Source organism: Suricata suricatta, chromosome X, assembly GCF_006229205.1.
Source record: "Suricata suricatta isolate VVHF042 chromosome X, meerkat_22Aug2017_6uvM2_HiC, whole genome shotgun sequence".
Classification (NCBI taxonomy): domain Eukaryota; kingdom Metazoa; phylum Chordata; class Mammalia; order Carnivora; family Herpestidae; genus Suricata; species Suricata suricatta.
Window position 1 is genome coordinate 19,597,350 of NC_043717.1, and position 1,828 is coordinate 19,599,177.

Here is a 1,828-nt window from a genome sequence, read left to right on the forward strand (position 1 = left end):
TTCTGCCGCCCCTGCCCCCCTCCCTCCTGCACTCCTTTCACTGCCATCGAAGAGTGGCGGATCTCCTCGTCTAGACAGATTTGGATACACAAAAGCTGCCCACCCAGCCTGGTCCCACCGAGTCTTACTTTTTAAAGCCCCTGAATTTCCACACTAGAGTGTTTCTCCAACTCACAGATAGATTATTCCAGGGCTGTGGAATGTTATGGGTGCCCCCTCCCACAGCAGGATTTTAAATAACCAACCGATTTGGGTTCTCGACTTTTCTTGCCATATGTGGCTGTCTAGAAGTCAAGCCAAGCTTAGCTACTAATGTTAGTAAGACAGCCTCCAGTATGTCTATAGGAAAGGGGTGGATGTCTTTCAAATTAAAAAAAAAAACCCAAATTCTTCTGGGATCATTTACATTATATTTTTAATATAACTCCGTATAGCCCTGGAGTTCATTCTTAATTTTTAGACTTGTGTGCAGGCATATACCCAAGCTTAAAAATATTAATGCCTTGGGGGGGGGGAAGGAGCATATCTTATTAGCTGTGGGCGTGACGAACAGGTCACATAAAAATAATTTCATGCGCCTGGGAATTATTTTTAGACTGTGGTAGCTGCCACATTTCAGGTAAAGGTCTCTACTAAAACTGCTTTCTATTAACAATTAGGAAGATACCTTGTACTAAAAACCTCCCCCAAGCCTAGAACCATCTTATTTAAATAGCCTATTTAAACCATCCGAAGATGTGCACCGTCTGCGCTCTCCTGCGCTCGCATTTCCATCGGTCCAGGTGGTGCTGCCTCCCTGGGCCAGCAGCCAGCCCGGCCAGGCTAGAACCGGGCCTGCACAGAGCCCCGCGGACCCGTGCTTCCTTTCCGGGAGCACTGCCCCCCTGCCTGTCGGTGTGGGCACTTCTCCCCTCCCTCCCAGCCCTCCCCGAGCCTCAGCGCCCAGCTTAGCGCTCTAAGGTGTTCAGTAAGTATTTCTGGAAAGAATAAATGAACCGCCTTCCCGAGATTCTCTTTTCAACACAGCAGGGGTTTTGCCAGCTCTTGGGTAAACCTGAAATCGGTGAAAACAGCTGATAGGTGGCAAAAGGGGGAGATGTCTTGTGTCTGGGCGGCTGCCCACTGCCAAGGAGCCCCTGACCCCCCCCCCCCGAGCTTGCACATGCTTCATGCTACTCACGCCACACGAAAGCCTTATCACCATTTTACAGATTAGAAAACTAAGGCTGAGAGGTTTAAGTGACGTGCCTAAAGACGCACAACAAGCAAATGGCAGCAGCGACGTTTAAACCTCGGTGTCCCCGTCTCTCAACACACTGGACCATTTCCCCCCAACTTGGGAAGAAACTAGGCTATTTGAAATATGCATTGGGAAGGGTTTGCTCGCACTGTATTTCCTAAGTTTGGGCCCCTTTTCGCCTCTTGTTTGGCCCCAGGGGTGTCTTTGAATAACCTGAGGCCAGAGAGGAGCGAGTGGGTGCCGACCTCGGTGGAAAGGCTCCCGGCACTGGGGGTGGGGTGGGGTGGGGGTGGGGGGCCCGGAGCCCCGCCGACCCCTGCTCTCTCCCTCTTGCAGGTTTGGTTCCAGAACCGTCGGGCCAAGTGGCGCAAGCGGGAGAAGGCGGGCGCACAGACCCATCCTCCGGGGCTGCCCTTCCCCGGGCCGCTGTCGGCCACTCACCCTCTGAGCCCCTACCTGGACGCCAGTCCGTTCCCGCCGCACCACCCTGCACTCGACTCGGCCTGGACGGCCGCCGCCGCCGCCGCCGCCGCCGCCTTCCCGAGCCTACCTCCGCCGCCGGGCTCGGCCAGCCTGCCGCCCAGCGGG

The 1,828-nt window shown here is 54.6% G+C and overlaps 1 protein-coding gene across 1 annotated transcript in view; it reads right to left on the reverse strand.

Moving 5' to 3' along the window:
- Window positions 1-1,828, reverse strand: part of ARX (aristaless related homeobox) — a 9,755-nt gene that overhangs the window by 5,818 nt on the left and 2,109 nt on the right. Inside the window, exon 3 of the mRNA XM_029929630.1 lies at window positions 1,697-1,813. Within this exon, the coding sequence (XP_029785490.1) occupies window positions 1,697-1,813 (117 nt within the window). The remainder of the gene's footprint in view (window positions 1-1,696; window positions 1,814-1,828) is intronic.